This window comes from Rhinopithecus roxellana, chromosome 1, assembly GCF_007565055.1.
Source record: "Rhinopithecus roxellana isolate Shanxi Qingling chromosome 1, ASM756505v1, whole genome shotgun sequence".
Classification (NCBI taxonomy): Eukaryota; Metazoa; Chordata; class Mammalia; order Primates; family Cercopithecidae; genus Rhinopithecus; species Rhinopithecus roxellana.
Window position 1 is genome coordinate 131,849,749 of NC_044549.1, and position 17,647 is coordinate 131,867,395.

Here is a 17,647-nt window from a genome sequence, read left to right on the forward strand (position 1 = left end):
ACTTCCCAACTTCCAGAACTGTAGCTGTGAGAACTCAATTTCTGTTGCTTGTAAATTACCCATTTGTTTTTGTTATAGGCCATCCCTGGCCTAGTATGTAGCCATGGTTTGTGGTTGTGCATGTGCTAAACATTTTTTAGTGAACTTTAAAAAGTACAACTAGTATTGAAAGACCAGAGATATTCTTTACATGCCTTTTACTTGTTCTGTGTATATGTTTTTTATATACACACATATACAGTCATGTCTCATTTTATTATGCTTCACATTAGTGGGCTTCGCAGATTTGCAGTTTTTTAAAATTGAAGTTTCGTGGCAACTTTGTGTTGAACAACTCTATCAGCACAATTTTTCCAACAGTATGTGCTCTCTTCCTGCCTCTCTGACAAATTTTGGCAATTCTTACAATATTTCAAAGTTTATTATTATTGTTATATTTGTTTCTTTTTCTTTTTCTTTTTTTGAGACAGAGTCTTGCTCTGTCACCCAGACTGGAGTACAATGGTGTGATCTCAGCTCACTGCAACCTCAGCCTCCCGGGTTCAAGCAATTCTCCTGCTTCAGCCTCCTCAGTAACTGGGATTACAGGCATGCGCCACCATGCCCAGCTAATTTTGGTATTTTTAGTAGAGACAAGGTTTCACCATGTTGGCCAGGCTGGTCTCGAATTCCTGACCTCAAGTGATCTGCCCGCCTCAGCCTCCCAAAGTTCTGGGATTACAGATGTGAGCCACCATGCCTGGCCAATTGTTATATTTGTAACAGTGACCTGTGGTCAGCAATCTTTGGTGTTACTATTGTAATTGTTTTGGGGTGCCAAAAACTGCATTCATGTAAGACAGTGAACTTAATGGATATATGTTGTGTGTGTTCTGACTGCTCCACCAACTGGTCCTCAACTGTCTTTCTCCCTCTCCTGGGCCTCCCTACTCTCCAAGACAGAACAATATTGAAATTAGGCCAATTAATTCCCTTACAATGACCTCTAAGTATTCAAGTGAAAGGAAGAATGGCGTATCTTACTTTAAATCAAAAGCTTGAAATGATTAACCTTAATGAGGAAGGCATGTCAAAAGTTGAGATGGGCAGAAAGCTAGGCCTCTTAGCCTAGCCAGTTCGCCTAGTTGTGAATGCAAAGGAAAAGTTCTTAAAGGAAACTAAAAATGCTACTCCAGCGAATACATGAACGATAAGAAAGCAAATAGCTTTCTTTGCTGATACGGAGAAAGTTTTAGTGGTCTGGGCCTGGATAGAGTATCAAACCACCCACAACATTTCTTTAAGCCAAAGCCTAATCGGGAGCAAGGCCCTAACTCTCTTCAATTCTATTAAGGTTGAGAGAGGTGAAGAAGCTGCAGAAGAAAAGCCCGAAGCTAGCAGGGGTTGGTTTGTGAGGTTTGAGGGAGGAATTCTTCTCTGTAACATACAAGTGCAAGGTGCTGATAGAGAAGCTGCAGCAAGTTATCCAGAAGATCTAGCTAAGATCATTGATGAAAGTGGCTACACTCGACTGGGCGCGGTGGCTCACGCCTGTAATCCCAGCACTTTGGGAGGCTGAGGCAGGCAGATCACCTGAGCTCAGGGATTCAAGACCAGCCTGGACAACATGGTGAAACCCTGTCTCTACTAAATGTATGAAAAATTAGCTGGGCGTGGTGGCAGTTGCCTGTAATCCCACCTACTCAGGAGGCTGAGGCAGGAGAATCGCTTGAACCCAGCAGGCGGAGGTTGCAGTGAGCTGAGATCACGCCATTGCACTCCAGCCCGAGCAACAAGAGCAAAACTCCATCTCAAAAAAAAAAAAAAAAGAAAGAAAGAAAGAAAGAAAAAGAAAAAGTGGCTACACTCAACAACAGATTTTCAATGTAAATGAAACAGCTTTCTATTGGAAGAAGATGCCATCTAAGACTTCCATAACTAGAGAAGAGAAGTGAATGCCTGACTTCAAAGCTTAAAAGGACAGGCTGACTCTCTTGTTAGGGGCTAATTCAGCTGGTGACCTTAAATGGAAGCCAATGCTCATTTACCATTCCAAAAATCCTAGGGCCCTTAAGAATGATGCTAAATCTACTCTGCCTGTGCCCTAGAAATAGAACAACAGAGCCTGGATGGCAGCACTTCTGTTTACAGCATGGTTAACTGCATATTTTAAGCTACCTTTTGAGACCTACTGCTTAGACAAAAAGATCCTTTCAAAATATTACTGCTTTTTGGCGATGCACCTGGTCACCTGAGAGCTCTGATGGAGATGTACACGGAGTTGAATGTTGTTTTCATGCCTGCTAACACAACATCGATTCTGCAGCTTGTGGATCAAAGAGCAATTTCAACTTTCAGTTTTACTATTTAAGAAATACATTTTGTGAAGCTACACCTGCCATGTATAGTGATTCCTCTGATTAGTGTGAGTAGAGCAAATTGCAAACCTTCTGGAAAGGATTCATCATTCTGGATGCCTTTAAGAACATTAGTGATTCATGGGAGGAAGTCAAACTATCAATATTAACAGGAGTTTGAGAGAAGCTGATTCCCACCCTCATGGATGACTTTGAGGGGTTCCAGACTTTAGTGGGGGAAGTAACTGCAGGTATGGTGGAAATAGCAAGAGAGCTAGAATTAGAAGTGGAGCCTGAAGATGTGACTGCATTACTGCAACCTCATGATAAAGCTTGAATGAATGAGGTGCTGTTTTTTACGGATGAGCAAACAAAGTGATTTCTTCATCTTTCTGGGGATGATGATGTGAACACTGTTGAAATGACAACAAAGGATTTAGAATATTCCATAAACTTAGTCTACAAAGCAGTGGCAGAGTTTGAGAGGATTAACTCCAATTTTGAAAGAAGTTCTATTGTGGGTGAACTGCTATCAAACAGTATTGCATGCTACAGAGAAATCATGAAAAGAAGTCAATTCATGTGACAACTTCATTGTTGTCTTATTTTAAGAAATTGCCACTGCCATTCCAGCCTTCAGCAACCATCACCCTGATCAGTCAGCAGCCCTCCATATTGAGGCAAGACCCTCCAGTGGCAAAAAGATTGTGATTTGATGAAGGCCCAGAAGATTGTTAGCAATTTTTTAACAATAAAGTATTTTTAAATTCAGGTATGTGGAATTTCTGACATAATGCTATTGCACACTTAATAGACTACAGTATATTGTAAACATAATTTCCCTTTGCACTGGGACACAAAAGAATTTTTGTGACTCACTTTATTGTAACGCTGGCTTCATTGCAGTGGCCTAGAACCAAACCCACAATATCTCTAAGATTTGCTTGTATATATAACTAGGAATAATATAACCACACATGTACAGTACATATTGTTTTATAAGTGAGGTATATAGATTCTTTTGTGTGTGACAGTGCATTTTATGGGTGTCACCTCTTTGAACGAGAGACTCAGAAAGTTAGAACTCAAAGGAATCTTAAAGATCATGTGGCTCAATCTCTTTATTTTATAAATAAATAAACTGACATTCAATGTAAAGAGGTGACTTATCCAAAGTCATTTGGTCAACTAGTAGCAGCACTGAGACTAAAACCAGCCTCTTTTTAATCTCCCTATCAGGATCAGGTCCTCTATACCATTTCCAAAGTCAGGTAATTCACTCATTTTGTCAACTAAATCTGTTGTCTTTCCATCAAGACAGCATGTTGGTGAATGTTAATCTCTCCACATTGTTATAATTATCTGACCTTCTAGGCCATCGAAAACTTTGCCTTGACCTTGAAGACCACTGCCCAGATGCTGCAGACGTTTGGGGCCTGCCTGGCCACAACAGAGCTGCCCAGAAGCATGCTATCCACCGAAGACCTTCTCATGTCCCACACAAGGCAACGGGACAAGCTGCAGGTGAGCGGTCAGTGGCCTCTCAGAGGCTAGCGTCTGTGCCAGCAGGTATACCTGCCTCTTGGAGAGAGCTGGGAGCCAAATTAACAGTTAAGCCCTCATTTTCCTTCTTCTTTAGTGACTTGGAAGCCATTGATCATCTTAAACCTTCCAGACAGGCAGTTTGTAATGAAAGAAGTCTCTTGAGACTGAGTGGTGAGTGAAGGATGGTGGGAAGCAGCACAGAGAAGGGCTTTTCCAGCTTTGTCTGGGTGAGCTGAGGCATGTGAGCACCCTTTCAAGGGTTGCACTCCTGTGATCCTGCTCAGGACAGAGCAAGACAGAACATGCTGAAATTGCAGGGGATAGGGGCTGGCTTTTGAAATATAAGCTTTCCAGCAGTGGTTGTAAAGTTTTGGGGCAGACTAATAAGCTGACTTACTGCTTCACTTTCTCAGAAGTGTGTCTTTTTATTTGGGGATGAATTTGAGAAAAAGGACTATGGAAGGTGCCCTGACCTGGGTTGAAGGAGAGGCACCTATTAAATGATTCATAAAAGCACGTCAGAACCTGCTGAGGAAAGGGAGCTTGGCAGGTTCTTTTAGTCATGTAATACAGAGAAATCTTCCTGGGGCTTCTCTCTGGATGAGTGTTGGCACCTTTCTACCTTGAGAAGCACAGACCAATCCCATTATTTCACAGAAGCCCAGTTTTCAATAGGGCAGCAAAATGAGGATTGGACGGTCAGTGTATGTGTCTTGGCCTCATGGAACTTGGGAAGAGTTGAACTATTGTATCTGTGACCAAAAATTTGCAAAAACACTTTGCTAGATGGTTGATTTGTTCATTTATTCAACATTTATTGAGCACCCACCACTACTTGCCAGGAAAACCAAAAAGGCAACCTCAGCGAACACATAGTCTAGTTAAGAGAGTCTCAGAGTCTAGTAATTGAGGCAAATTAATGTTTCCATGTGCCAGGGAACACTGTTAAATTCGGTCTTTAAGGAAGTTGTTATTCAAAAAGAGATGACCGGGAGTGGTGGCTCACATCTGTAATCTCAGCACTTTGGGAGGCCAAGGTGGGTGGATCACCTGAGGTCAGGAGTTCGAGACCAGCCTGGCCAACATGGTGAAACCCCGTCTCTACTAAAAACATAAAAATTAGCCAGGCTTGATGGCGGGCACCTGTAATCCCAGCTACTCAGGAGGCTGAGGTGAGCGAATTGCTTGAACCTGGGAGGCGGAGGTTGCAGCGAGCCAAGATCTTGCCACTGCACTCTGTCCTGGGTGACAGAGCGAGACTCCATCTCAAAACAACAACAGCAATGAAAGAGAAAAATATATTCCGAAGATTACTGTAATAATCAAAATGTCTGGACTGGGCTGGGCCCAGTGGCTCACACCTGTAATCCCAGCACTTTGGGAGGCTGAGGTGGGCAGATCACCTGAGCTCAGGAATTCAAGACCAGCCTGGACAACATGGTGAAACTAAAACTCTACTAAAAACACAAAAATTAGCTGGGTTTGGTGGCAGGCGCCTATTATCCCAGCTACTCGGAAGGCTGAGGCAGGAGAATCGCTTGAACCCAGGAGGCATAGGTTTCGGTGAGCCGAGATCATGCCACTCCACTCCAGCCTGGGTGACAGAGTGATACTCTGTCTCAAAAAACAAACAGACAAACAAACAAAAAACAAAACAAACCAAAATCTGGACCGAAATTGTAAAATCCTGATGACATCCTGAAAATTTTCCCTGAAAATGCCTCTGAGAAGCTTGGCCTTTGCTTTTCCAAACCTACTGGCTTAAGTTCACATGATTCTTAGGAGGTGCGAGTTGCAGAAAGCAGGACCTAGGTGCCTCTGTGAAGTGTGCTAGGAAGGAGTTTGCAGTTGCACAGGCCCTAAGGTAGTTCCTGACCAAAAGGAGTCTGCAGAGTGGTCCTGTTGATACAAAGGGGTGTCATGGGAAGGATGCCCAGTGCAGCAAGGACTGTGAAACTGAGCTCTGTGCCTAGGGCTCATGAGCACAGTGTGTTCTTTGCCTCCATCCCTGAAGGGTGTGGAGAGGTTGAAGAGCAGAATCACCAGGATGACAATGTGATCAGTCAGGAAGGTCTCTGGAGAAAAGGTTAAAACATTTGGATTTGAGATAAGGACACATTACTAGGGGTGAAAACCAGCCAGTCAGGTTTTGCTGTATGTGCTGGTGGCAAGGCAGAGGGGTGGGGACAGGGAAGGCAGATGAGTGGGTGTTCTATATTTCTCTACACAGGCAAAGAGTTCTGCAGAGGTAAACAGGTGGGAAAGAACCAGTTTCCAGGATGGAGTAAGAGGATTTCCTTATGCATGCTAACCAGCTGTTCTCAGAATTACAACAGGCAGCTCTGAGCAAAGGAGGCTAAGACTTCTCTCAGGTTATGGGGTGGAGTAACCTTGGAGGCCACATAGTTAGAAGTATTATTTGACATTTATACTCTATTATATTAATTTGGTTAAACACCCCCTACCCAAGCTGTAAGCCAAGTGAAAGGAAATTAGAAGGTTCCATTTAATTGACCTTTTAGTAAAAGAAATGCTTGCATTTATATTCCATGCTACCCTAAAATCATGGTGAAGACCTGAAATTATTTTAAGACAAAATTCTGAAAGCAATTTAATTTGTCCAAGTGTTTACCTCGATTAAGAATATTAAGTGAATTTGGATTTAAAATATTATTATCTTTATTTTACCAAGTAATATTAATTAACAGCCTTTAAAAGACAACACGGGCTGGGCACAGTGGCTCAAGCCTATAATTCCAGCACTTTGGGAGGCCGAGTGGGGGTGGATCACCTGAGATCAGGAGTTCGAGACCAACCTTGCTAACATGGTGAATCCCTGTCTGTACTAAAAATACAAAAATTAGCCGGGCATGGTGGCTGGCGCCTGTAATCCCAGCTACTTGGGAGGGTAAGGCAGGAGGATCACTTGAACTCGGGAGGCAGAGGTTGCGGTGAGCCAAAATCACTCCATTACACTCCAGCCTAGGCAACAAGAGTGAAACTCCGTCTCAAAAACAAAACAAAACAAAACACCAAAAAACCAAACAAACCAAAAATACAGATAATTTCTTAAGGCCTTTTTGTGATTACTGATTATTGTCCCAATTCAAATTTGATTCCTTATCTTGTAGCTTAGAAGCACGAATACCAAAATCATTAAACTAGAGTTACATTTTTCCTCTTTCTCATCCAAAAATGACTTAAAGAGAGAAATGGTTTATATTAGAAAAAAAGAGGTACTGGCCGGGCACGGTGGGTCACACCTGTAATACCAGCACTTTGGGAGGCCAAGGCGGGTGGATCATGTGAGGTCAAGAGTTTGAGACCAGCCTGACCAACATGGAGAAACCCCCATCTCTACTAAAAATACAAAATTACCCGGGCATGGTGGCGCATGCCTGTAATCCCAGCTACTCGGGAGGCTGAGGCAGGAGAATCGCTTGAACCTGGGAGGCGGAGGTTGCAGTGAGCCGAGATCACACCATTGCACTCCAGCCTGGGCAACAAGAGTGAAATTCCATCTCAAAAAAGAAAAAGAAAGAAAAGAAAAAAAGAGATACTGTTTAAACTTGTATTAGTAACTTAGTAGTTTTGTGGTTATTTATGCATATTTTATTTTACCCTTACTGGTCTTTTACCTGCCTTTTAATCAAAGATTCTATATGTCATTAAATAATTTCTTTTCCAGCTAGAAAAGTGAAAAACTATTGTAAGATCCATTCTTCAGTACAGTGAACTTTTATAGCTATTTAAATATAGCTAAATATAGTTGTAGCATGTGATTTACCGTTTTCTCCCAGCCTGGAGAGTGTTTTTTCCTAAACAGCTAGCACAGCTTAGGGGATTTGGCTTGATTTCTTGAATTCCTTTCTCCTGGGATCTTTAAGAGATATCTTAGGTATATGCGTCTGGTCGCCTCTACAATCAAACAGAATAGGAGAGCCACTGAGTTGGAGAGGTTTTCAGTCTCACTTGCTGTTTCTCTAGGGAGTTGTTACTATTTTGTTCAAAGTAGTCTTCCAGTAGAACCTCTTTTCTTTTGGCCCTTCAGTATATTAAGCCAATCAGTTCACACAGAAAAAAATCTCAAAACATCCACAGTGGAACAATCATATCAAACTTTTAAGCAAACTGATGACTTTAAAAAAGGCTCTTCCCCAGAAACATAAATTCTTTCCCCCAGCCTGAGCCACAGTTTGGGCCTTAATCTGTTCTTACAATCAAAGAGTGCTCCCGACTTCAGTAAGTTCTATTTTCTGTCCAATCAAATCGTGGGCACCTTAGGCTTCATACTAAATTTGAAACCTTATTTTCGCTGTGATTTCTCTCTCATCTGAGGGACAGAAAGGAAGAGCAAGTCTTGTAAACACAAGCAGCTTTAGCCTTCCCTGGGAGAGCTGAGCTCCGGATGAATGAGACAAGCAGACAGGACTCAGCTACCCATCGTTTCTGCTGTGTGCCTTTCCACCCATCAAGGAGAGTCCGAGCAAGTGCTCAGAGCGCATGCACAACGGCACCTCCACCTCGTCTGCCAATTGGATCCTGTTCCAAGGTGGTGGTGGGGCTCCCATTTTCTGAGGAAAGGGAACTTTGGTAGGCAATGAGCTATCTCTCAGTTTACAAGCAGTCCTCACTCTGCAGGACCCTGTCAGCAGGACCCTGTCAGCACAGGGAAAAAGAGACTCTACAAAAGGGAGCATGAACTTAAACACATGTTCTGGAAGACAGTGCCCTGAGTTCCTCCTCCAGCCTGAGTGCAGGCAGTAAAAAAATTAAATACCCAAAAATGTTATTTTCTTTCCATGGAAGCTGAAACTCCAGTTTTAGGCTGAGCAACTTCCCCTTACCCTTTCTAAGTACCATAGTTGCTCCATCTTTCCATCTGTGTTCATGACAGATTTTTGTAACCCTACTCAAGTTGACCATGTGGTTGAATCCCAAAGCAGTCACTAGGTCACAATTTTTGCTTATATCCTTTTTAAACAGTGTAAAGGTGATATACAGTGTGTGACATCACTTGTGAAGATTCACCTTCCCTGTCTCACACACTTTCTTCATGCTCTGCCATACTTCGGGTGTATCCCTCTTCCCAGCTTCCCCCTCCAGTGTCTCCTTCTGCCATACCAATATGGCGCTTCTCCTTTAGCCTCTCTACCTTTCTTCCCAACTCTTCATTACATATGAATGTGTGTGTGTGTGTGTGTGTGTGTGTGTGTTTTGCTGGAAGCTCAGCAGCAGTTAAGAAAATGAGTGGGAAAAGCCACGACCCTCTTTAGTGGGTGGGATGAGAGAATGGCTAAGACACTGACTCAGGAGTACATTTTTTCCATCATATCTAATTTGTCTTTATCCATCTGCAACCTGACTTCTTTTAGGCTGTTATTAATTTATCCAACCTACAAATATTTAATGAGCATTGATGAGATAAGAAATGAGGACTGACACATGAGAATGGAAAAGAAGAGATATGCCTGATTCCCAGGCAAGAGTGCCAGCCACGTGGCTAATATGGGGCACTATTTGGAGTGGGCAGAGCCAGAGGACGTGTCCAAAGAACCCTGAAGGGCTAGCTCACAGAAGCCAAGTCCATCATCAGCCAGATCCAGGGCCAGGTTTGAGGATGGGTATGGCCATATAACCCTTCCAGGGGAAATTCTGGAGTAGGATGGGATACAACAAAGGTATGAGCTTGAGAGGGTCCAGGACTTCTGTGTGATCAGAGTGGGGAAGTCTAAAACTTCCCACAGGGAATGAGCTCTAGGCTGTGTGAAGACCACAGAGGTGGCTGGGCCTAGAGGAAGTGACTTGGTGTTTATGTGTGCAGAGGTGATCTCTTGGTTTGTTTTAGAACTATGGGCCTGTTCTACTGCTCAAGGGCATACCAAACCAGCCTCCTCTGACCCAGGAATCAAACCCATAATTCCCAAGCACAAAATTCTAGGTCAGGCTCTGCCACTTTTGTTTTGCAGCCCGGGCTTTCTTTATGGGTAAGACTCAGGGCAATGAGAGATGACCTGCACTGTCCAAAGAAAGGACTACAGCTATTGGCTGAAGGAAGTAGCCTTCCACAACTGCATAGCACTAAGTCTCTGTGTTAAAAAAGCAGAATGGGGGGGTTGGCTTGGAAGTACGAATCTTTCCATGTTAAACTGAAATTGCTGCCCATATCTGCCAAACTTAAATAATTAAACAAGGCCACAGTTGGTTGGCAGGTGGAGGGAGAGGCAGGTGTTTATTGATGAGACCAACCGAAGTATTTTTATGATCAACTAGCAGTTATTATGTTATTATTGCTCGGTAGTTTCTAGCATTCAACATTCAATATCTACCATTTTCTTGTTTCTGGTCACTGTCTTGGATTAAAACTAGGTTGTATTAACTAGTTTTGCTTTTAATTTACAACAGTAGCTTGAGATATACAAAAAGCAGATGTTGATTTTGAAGAGGAAAAATATACTTTTTTTGGTGTATACCCTTTCAGATATTTTGAATTTTGTATCATGTCGGTGTGTTACCTATCAAGGATAAGTTAATTGATTAATTTTAAAGCTGCATCTTGACTTCATCAGCATTTAATTTCCTAAATGAAAAATGTACTGATCTACCTCTTCACCCCAATTCTACCAAGAATTTGTTTTTTCTAATTCCTTCTAAGAGAGACTACTTTTATTTTCTAGGATGAGCTGAAATTACTTGGAAAGCAGGGGGCCACATTGCTGTCATGCATCCAAGAACCAGCCACCAAATGTCCCAACAGCACACTCAATCTCAATCAACTTGAGAATGTAACTACCATGGAAAGGTGAGTGAGTGAGGTGGAATCTGCCTTTTCAGGAGAGAATATATAGACCTAGATGTTCTGGAGCAACCAAGAACAGATTGGAACAGCCAATATTGGGTCTTGGTGGGGCCAAGGAAGAAGAAGAAGAATATTTGAGACAACAAAGGAAAAAAGATCACGTCCATCTGGCATCCACGTAAAGAGATCTTTTTATGAGCATTCCATTCCCCGCTCTTCAGTGTCTATGACATGCTCCCACCGTAGGATTTTGAGGGAGAGGGTAGTATTTATTGGGCTTCATTTCCAAATAACAGTTTGGCTTGGAGCTGTGCTTTATATTCGTGTGTCTCAGGTAGAAAGAAAGAAGGCATGAAGGTAAGATCAGCTGGAGCACATTCTAAAGCACAGCAGCTGCATCTGAAGTGAAGTTGCTGCCTGCACTGTGGGTGTCCTGATTGGAAAATGAAAGGTGCAAAGCCCGCTGAGCCAGAAGAAAGGCATAGGTGACACATGCTTTCATAATAAGGAGATGGTCGCAATTGATACCACTGACCGAAGACACAGGTGTTCTACCCATAGGCCTCTATGGATGCCTGTGGAAATGAATGCTAACCTAACACCACTTTCTTATTCTTTCTTGAAAGGTTATTAATTCAACTGGATGAAACAGAAAAAGCCTTTAGTCAGTTTTGGTCCAGTCATCATTTGAAGCTTAACCAGTGCCTACAAATACAGCATTTTGAGCACGATTTTTGTAAGGTATTCTTTTCTTGTTTAATATAACTTTCTTTTCTGCTACCGGGACTTCTGGTTTTCTCTCCCTCCTCACTCTTTGGTATGGGGTTTCCCTCTTTTCCCTAATCCAGCTTTCTCCTTATCTCCTTGCTTCTTTACAGACCACCCCCTCCAACCCCCTTCTCACTTTTTCAGTGGAGTAAAGGTGTTCTAGAATCCCATTTTCCTGTTGCAGTACATGGCATTTCAGCGATAGTTTATCTTGCTTTTTTTTGAAACAGGGTCTTATTCTGTCACTCCGGCCAGAGTGCAGTGGTGCAACCATGGCTCACTGCAGCTTTGATCTTCTGGGCTCAAGCTATCCTCCCACCTCAGCCTCCCAAGTAGCTGGAACTACAGACAATGCCCCACCATCACACTAGATAATTTTTTTTTTTTTCTCACTCTGTTGCCCAGGCTGGCGTGCAGTGGTGCAATCTCAGCTCACTGTAACCTCCGCCTCCCTGGTTCAAGGGATTCTCCTGCCTCAGCCTCCCGAGTAGCTGGGACTACAGGTGCCCACCACCACACTCAGCTAATTTTTGTATTTTTAGGAGAGACGGGGTTTCACCATGTTAGCCATGATGGTCTTGATCTCCTGACCTCTGTGATCTGCCCGCCTCAGCCTCCCAAAGTGCTGGGATTATAGGCATGAGCCACCGCACCCAGCCCAGATAATTTTTTAATATTTTTGCAGAGACGAGGTCTCCCTATGTTGCCCAGGCTGGTCTCAAACTTCTAAGCACAAATAATCTTCCGCCTCAGCCTCCCGAAGTGCTGGGATCATAGGCATGAGCCACTGGACCCAGCTATCTTCCTTTTTGATTGATAATCGGTTGACTATAGTTCTAATAGTTCAGCTACAGGTGAATTCTGCACCCCCAGCTTAATTTGAAAGTTAGTGAGCTGCAAAAAAAAGTTTTTAACATATATAGATATATACAAGTCTTGAATCCTCTTTGGAATTTTGAGTTTTGAAGCATAACAAACCTATACCTTCAGGTGAGTGAGTGTTGGTTTACTTCTGGACTGTTCTAATGTTTCTTGTAGGCTAAGTTTACCCTGGATAATTTGCTGGAAGAACAAGCAGAGTTTACAGGCATTGGAGACAGCGTGATGCACGTGGAGCAGCTTCTTAAGGAACACAAAAAACTGGAGGAAAAAAGCCAGGTTTGCTTTCTGACATTTTTGTGTACTGGGAAGGAGGTTGCTGTGGACGGTGATGGATCATGTCCAGTCATTGCTATTGGAAGGCTGCTAAAGGACACAGGAATGCCCAGTCCTGCCCTTCAGTCACCCCAGGATCCCAAGGAGAGTTGCACATTAACAACTGCTATGAATGATACAGGCAGCACAGAGTCCTATTAAAGCCACTGAACATATAGTTGCGGTTGGACGCTCAGGTGGGGTGAGGACTCTGGACCAGCCCTGCCCTCTTACGTGGTCAGCAACCAAGTGGGAGAAGGTCACAGCAGGTTCATCACTCACCAGAACAATTATCTCAGAGTCTCACCAATCAGCTTGAGCTCCTCCCTGGAGCCTGGACTAGGGGGCTGGGGGTTGTGGGGTTGGTAGTAGATGGGAAACTTTCAAAGGGGAAACCAGGAAAAAAAAATGACTAGTTTTATACCTGGAGCAGGACAGTTAGATGGGGGAAACTGGTCCACATTAGTTCCATTGCTACACAGAATTGGCAAAGCTTTCTCCTTTCTCATGTCCCAGGAGTTGTAAATATGAAACTTGTAAAAGAATTTTACAATCCCATACTGGAATTAAACAGTGTCCCAGATCTGCACACAAGTCAGCATTTAGAAGTGATTACATTTTAAGTATTTACAAATTTGTTTTATTACAAATGAAGAAAGCGGAGTCATCTCTTTCCATACAAGTTCCTTTCTGCTTGTTTAAAATTAGGTTCTTTATATTTTTGGGTCTTGGGAACCAAGTCCCCTATGGTTAGCGCTTCCTTTCTTAGCTAATCTGGAGGCATGTTTCTCAGATGGCAATTTTGCAGTACTAGAGATGTGCCAAAGTGTGAGCCTCTGGCCAGCAGCACAGATGTCACCTGAGTAAGCGCTAATTAGAAATATAAAATCTCAGACCCCACCCTGGAATTGGAATCTGCATTTTAAGAAGATCCCCAGGTGATTGACTTGTACATTACAGTTGGAGACACATACCCCTAAAGGATACAAAACAAAGTATACTAAGGCCGCACTGACTCTAAGAGCTGTCGGTTGTAGATTCTGAGCTGCAGGTGCTTGTGCATATGCATGAACACACAAACCCACCTGTGTGTCCAGATCCCCATTCAGGAATCCCTTCCCTCCCTAGCGAGTGCTCTTTCTCTTACCAGTGACCATTTGTCAGATAGACTAGTGCCAAAGACACATGAGTCATCAGGAACATTTCTCAAACAACGGAAAAGGTGAATTTCATATCTATGATGACTGTATGTCTTAGATTCTTCAGGACAGCCCCAATCTTATAACATTTTAGTTTTTTCAAAAGAATTTTTTACTGAATATAGGCACTATATTTTTTGCTTATTCATATATTAAGAAAAAGTGCCTCATCAATAAAAATGCCTTCGTATATATATGAAAGTGACTACTGACCTATCCGGAGGGTTATTTATTCATCAACAGATATTCCTTATCCTAGGTTCCATGGATGCAGCGGTGAGCCAGACAGTCCAGACTCTGCCCTCATGGAGCTTACGTTCTACTGGAGAGAGACGGTTCACTAAAAAGCAATCAAATTAATAATAACATCAGATAGTAACAAGTGATATAAAAAAGAAAACAAAATATAATAGAAAGTGACTGGGGATGCTACTTTAGCTAGCATGGTCTGGAAAGGCCTGAGAAGATGACCTTTGATCTGAGATCTGTTCAGTCTGTGTAATCATGCAAAGACTTAGGGAGTTGCGGGTGCAAAGGTCTTAAAGTGGGAATGAGCTTGGTGAGTTCAAGGAACATTGCTAGAGCAGGTGGGCCAGGAGGAAATGAGGGGACAGAGATGAGCAGAGGCCAGGTGGTCCTGTTGCACCCTGAGATCTTTTGTGAGGATTTGAATTTTATTCTCAGTGGAACAGAAAGCCCTTGGAAGGCGCTCTGGACTGTGTTTTGAATAGTGGTGATGGATCTGCATGATTGCATTACATTCTGTCTTCTGCCCACCTCCTTGAACTTGTGGTTGTTGGTATATGCTTCAAAAGTTGCTGACCTGAGCTAGGGATGAAACCTATGGTTATGGAACACAGGAATGCTCTGTGAACCCATGACCCACCTTTCATGGGCAACATTCTGGAAGCAACTAGACTAGCTCACTGTGGATGACCCGTGACTTGCAGGATTTGCAGACCTGTCACATCCTGTGACTTGCAGATCTTGTTTCTAAACTTGCTTCCTGAAGGATGCAGTATACCTGTGTCTCTGCCTTTGGGTCAGTCAAACAAAGCTGTCTCACCATAACTGAGATCGTTTTCAATATATCTTCCCTCAGACTTCTCAGAGGCATGGCTTCTTCAGATGATTAGGGTTTGGCTAATCTTTCCATTTGTCCTTTAAAGTGTTAAAGGAACAAGACTGTGTCTGGCCACAATCTGACAAATATCTGCTTGGGGTTTGTCCTTTCCTCGGCACCAAGGGGCCAACTCCCTCCCAGCACAGCAGCACACTGGCTCTGGGGTGTTGCCAGCTTCCTTATTCCACACGGTGACATCATCCTCACAAGTAACCTCAGAGTCAGCTCACTAATCAGGCTCCTGTCGCATGCTGATTCAGCCTGTTCTTTATCTTGTTCTAGTTTGAGGGTTTAGCAGTCTTTTGAGTGCTCCTTCCTGATTCTGAAAAACAGTAGTTTAAACCATTTATAGAAGGTCTTCTATAAAAGCAGAATTTGCAGCCAGATTTTGACTGTGGGAGCATACTGAGACCCTTGCTGAGGGGCCAGCAGGGAACACACCAGGATAGGGTGTTCCCCTATCCTGGATAGGAACCACCAGATTTCAGCCTTGACCTCTCCCTATAAGGGTGCTGTGTCTAAGAAGGCATGGAACTCAGGCCATTAACATCTAAGGATGTCATCTAGTTGGAGGGTCATGGCTTTGTGTACGTGTGTGAGATTTTCAACCACACACAGAAGTGGATAGATTGGCACAATGAACTCCAAGTGTCCATCATTCAATTTCAACAGCCATTAACTTTCTGCCTTTCTTGTTTCATCTGGCCCACCTCCCCATACACACACTCCATCCCTATGGATCATCTGTGGGTTTGTTCTAGATTCCCTGATAGAGTAAGATCACTCGCTTTCTTGCCATTTTCTTCCCTAGTAGGCACTCTCATCTCTCATCTGTTATACCAGTAGAGTCCTCGGAGGGGGAATAAACTGTTATTTCAATAAAGATTTCTGAATCGCAACCTCTAAGCTGCAACTTGACTATCCAGCCTTCTGGAATTTTCAGCATCTGAAAGATCCCAGATGGGCTTGTGATCAGAGTACCGGATTTTAGCCATTTTTCCCTCATGCTTTCTTTATTACTTTGGAGATTTTGATGACTATTTATCTTGAGCAGGAGGTATATAAACTAAAAATATAAGCTTCAATTTGGAGGTTTCACTGTAAATTTCTTTGCAGGCACCAGGAGGATTTCATAGCACATGTGGAGAGGCCAGGTGGTTGGAAGGTGACGAAAACACAGGCTTTGGAGTCAGATAGGGATGGATTAAAATCTTGGCTCTAACAAGTACCAGTTATATGACCCTAGTCACATTTCTTAGCCTTTCTGAATATGGTCCCCCTCATCTGTAAAGCAGAGATAATAATTCCTACCTCACAGAGACCCTGTGAAGATTAAATGAGTTAGATGCATGGTAGGGACTTCATGTGGTCGGCCTGCAATGTGGTCAGTGGTCAGTGGTCAAAATTCAGTGGTCAATATTCAGTGGTCAAAATTCAGTGGTCAATATTCAGTGGTCAAAATTCAGTGGTCAAAAACTATTGTTGTCCTTTCAATTCTGTAATAGTGACTTTCTAGCCATATGGTGGCTGAATCCGGGTTGCTGCTTAGTTGCCCTTTTCGTTTTGAGACGGAATTTCACTCTTGCCATCCAGGCTGGAGTGCAGTGGCACAATCTCGGCTCACTGCAACCTCCGCCTCCCAGGTTCAAGCGATTCTCCTGCCTCAGCCTCCTGAGTAGCTGGGATTACAGGTGCCCACCACCATGCCCGGCTAATTTTTGTATTTTTAGTAGAGATGAGGTTTCACCATGTTGGTAAGGCTGGTCTCTAACTCCTGACCTTGTGATCCACCGGCCTTGGCTTCCCAAAGTGCTGGGATTACAGGCGTGACCCACCGCGCCCAGCCTCCTCAGTTGCCTTTATGGGTGTTTTTCCCTAGACACATTTGGACCTGTTACTCACATCTTTCCTCTAACATCTCAAATGTCTTCTGGACAGTTCTGAAGGGTGAAATACTATATGCCAAGGGAAGGGCAGGCTCTGATCACCACAGGGCGATTTGGAAGTATCCTGTGGTGAATTTCCCTGGACCCAGAAAATTCTGCCCTGTTCTTAATAAATTAGGCAGCTGGACTTAAAAAAAAAAAATGTCAACAGAGACTTTCTTGCCAAGTCTCATGTTTCTATATTTGACTAAAGTCAGACAAGTTCGAGCAACCAAATGAGGTCTCTAAGCTTAGCCAGAATAAGTGCAGCCATTTTTCTCTGTGTATGTTGCTCTGAGCCAGACTGGAGCCAGACTGCCTGGGTTTGAAGCCTGGCTCTTCTCTTTCCTACCTGGGTCACCTTGGGCCATTGTGCCTCCGCTTCCCTTTGGTAAAACAGTACCTGTATCAAAGGTTTTGTTGTGAAGAGTTAAAGAAATAAGCAAATGTAAAGCATTCAGAATGGTGCCTGGCACGTAGTAAGCTCTCAGTAGATGTCAGCTGTTGTTATTAATATTACAGAGGTAGAGGGTTAAATTCTGTGCTATGGAACATGTCCTAGGTTCAGTCTGCAGTAGCTGAGCAGTGCTAGTAAAGGTCTGTCATTCATTTGACATTTATTCTGCAAATATTTATTCATCTCCTACCATGCCAGGTACTGTTTAAGTTCTGAGGACACAGCAGTGAACCAAAGAGTCAAAAATCACTGCCCAGGGAATGAGTATTGCAATCATCTTGTAACCAGTATACCTGGGCCT

At 43.2% G+C, this 17,647-nt stretch overlaps 1 protein-coding gene across 1 annotated transcript in view; it reads left to right on the forward strand.

The window, feature by feature from the left end:
• The window catches only part of MCF2L2 (MCF.2 cell line derived transforming sequence-like 2), a 251,181-nt gene that overhangs the window by 114,374 nt on the left and 119,160 nt on the right, over window positions 1-17,647 (forward strand). The window contains exons 7-10 of the mRNA XM_010366223.2: window positions 3,711-3,860; window positions 10,559-10,683; window positions 11,307-11,421; window positions 12,487-12,606. Of these exons, the coding sequence (XP_010364525.1) occupies window positions 3,711-3,860; window positions 10,559-10,683; window positions 11,307-11,421; window positions 12,487-12,606 (510 nt within the window). The remainder of the gene's footprint in view (window positions 1-3,710; window positions 3,861-10,558; window positions 10,684-11,306; window positions 11,422-12,486; window positions 12,607-17,647) is intronic.